A 1,768-nucleotide genomic window follows, 5' to 3' on the forward strand; every position below is an offset into this window, starting at 1 on the left:
TTTATATTATATACTTATTATAAAATAATTAAACACACATAGATAATATAAAAAATATAAAATTAGATATTCTTATTAGATAAAAAAAGTTCAGAATTTAATTATAAATTCAGAAATAGTTTTAGAGTTTATACCTGCAGCGAATTGCAAATAGCTTCTTTGAAATGATCAATCGTGACGAAATCGGAGAAAAAAGGTAAAATGTCTTCTATCCTAACTAAATCGCAGTGTTGCAAAAATTCCATTGCTTGCTGTATGTCGTCTTTTTCTCGTACCACATGCTCCGCTGCATATACAACAAAAAAATATATTTTAAAATAATCTAGAACAGACCTGTCCAATTGGAATTCCGGAGCTAAAACGCACCATCGACGCAAAAAAATTCAATATGGATAAGATTTCGGGGACTATAAAGTGTTGATAAGCATCACTCAGATGCGTTATCACAAATTTAAATTGAAATCTTACTGAATTTTTTTACATCGATGGATTCGTGATTTTGGCTCCAGAGCCAAATTAAATTGGACAGGCCTGATCTAGAATAACACAATTTCAAAGTATCTTATACAAAGATCGACTATTCTATTCAAATATTATTGATATTATTGATTAAAAAATTGTCCTGATTTTTCTACCTATCTTCAACCATAGTTTTTTCCTCAGCTCGTCATCATGATCAGATGGCATAGCAGCAATCTGCTTGGCAAGTTCTACACTGATTGTAAGCGCAAGATCTACAGCAGTGATCCACAGACCGAGTAAAGCCGATAATTGCACACAGGCTTCTGTCAAGCTTACCTCTTGACACAATCGCAGCGCGTAATGCACATCATAGTGCACCATGCTGATATCTTGACCTGAAAGTAACAATAAATCATTTCGTTTCGAACGATAAAGTTATAATAAATCAACAGATTACAATTCATAACTAAATAATTTTCTAATAAAAAAACAGCAAAATATATTTACCTTGAGAGCTTATATATCGCATTACTTCGTCCTGCTTGTAACGTGCATACAGGGACAAAAGAAAATTGTGAATTGCTTGCTCTTGTGAACCCTGTTTGTATACGCAAAACTCCAAATATTTAATAATTTCTTTCGCCTACAAAAAATAAGAAATTATTGACAGAGTTACTTAAGTATAATTAGAAGAAATAATCATTTTTATATATTACTTTTTAATATTTAAATTTTAATTAACTGTTATTCTTAATTAGATAATTATGATATATATATATGAGATAGTAATTAATTTTCTCTCTCTCTCTCTCTCTCTCTCTCTCTCTTTCTCTCTCTTACGTGTTTCTCGTCACTATTGCATGAGACCAAAGCTGGCAGAAGCTTTGCTGGTTTCAGTGAGGATCCTTGCGAAATCAAGACAGCCACCGTAGGCCGTGGCAACTCTTGTAACAATATGCCGGCGAATTGATAGAAGAGATCTTTATTATTCTGACTTTTAAGCACCCCTAGCGCCTCTAAATAGTTATTTTTATACAGATGTTGACGAATCACTTCCTCATAATTGCAGTGCATTATTGTCAGACGTATCAGATTATCTTTGTCACCGTGACTGGCCATTAAGTCGTATATTGTGCTGCGATTTCTCCTGATACATTCCTGCATACAAAATTCCAATTAGCATTTTTTCAATCTAAATTTGTGATAACTCGGTTTAATTTGATAGTTAACAAAAACGAAAATAAACAATATTTATTAAATATAAGATGAGTTTTAATTATATGTATGTGTATATAATATATATATA

At 31.7% G+C, this 1,768-nt stretch overlaps 1 protein-coding gene across 1 annotated transcript in view; it reads right to left on the bottom strand.

Annotated features, from left to right (window-relative positions):
- Nucleotides 1-1,768, bottom strand: part of LOC108686440 (vacuolar protein sorting-associated protein 18 homolog) — a 9,095-nt gene that overhangs the window by 1,411 nt on the left and 5,916 nt on the right. The window contains exons 12-15 of the mRNA XM_018191749.1: nt 1,303-1,620; nt 970-1,105; nt 636-857; nt 135-286 (exon numbers count right to left, since the gene is read on the bottom strand). Of these exons, the coding sequence (XP_018047238.1) occupies nt 135-286; nt 636-857; nt 970-1,105; nt 1,303-1,620 (828 nt within the window). The remainder of the gene's footprint in view (nt 1-134; nt 287-635; nt 858-969; nt 1,106-1,302; nt 1,621-1,768) is intronic.

The sequence above is a fragment of the Atta colombica genome, unplaced genomic scaffold, assembly GCF_001594045.1.
Source record: "Atta colombica isolate Treedump-2 unplaced genomic scaffold, Acol1.0 scaffold181, whole genome shotgun sequence".
Lineage (NCBI taxonomy): Eukaryota > Metazoa > Arthropoda > Insecta > Hymenoptera > Formicidae > Atta > Atta colombica.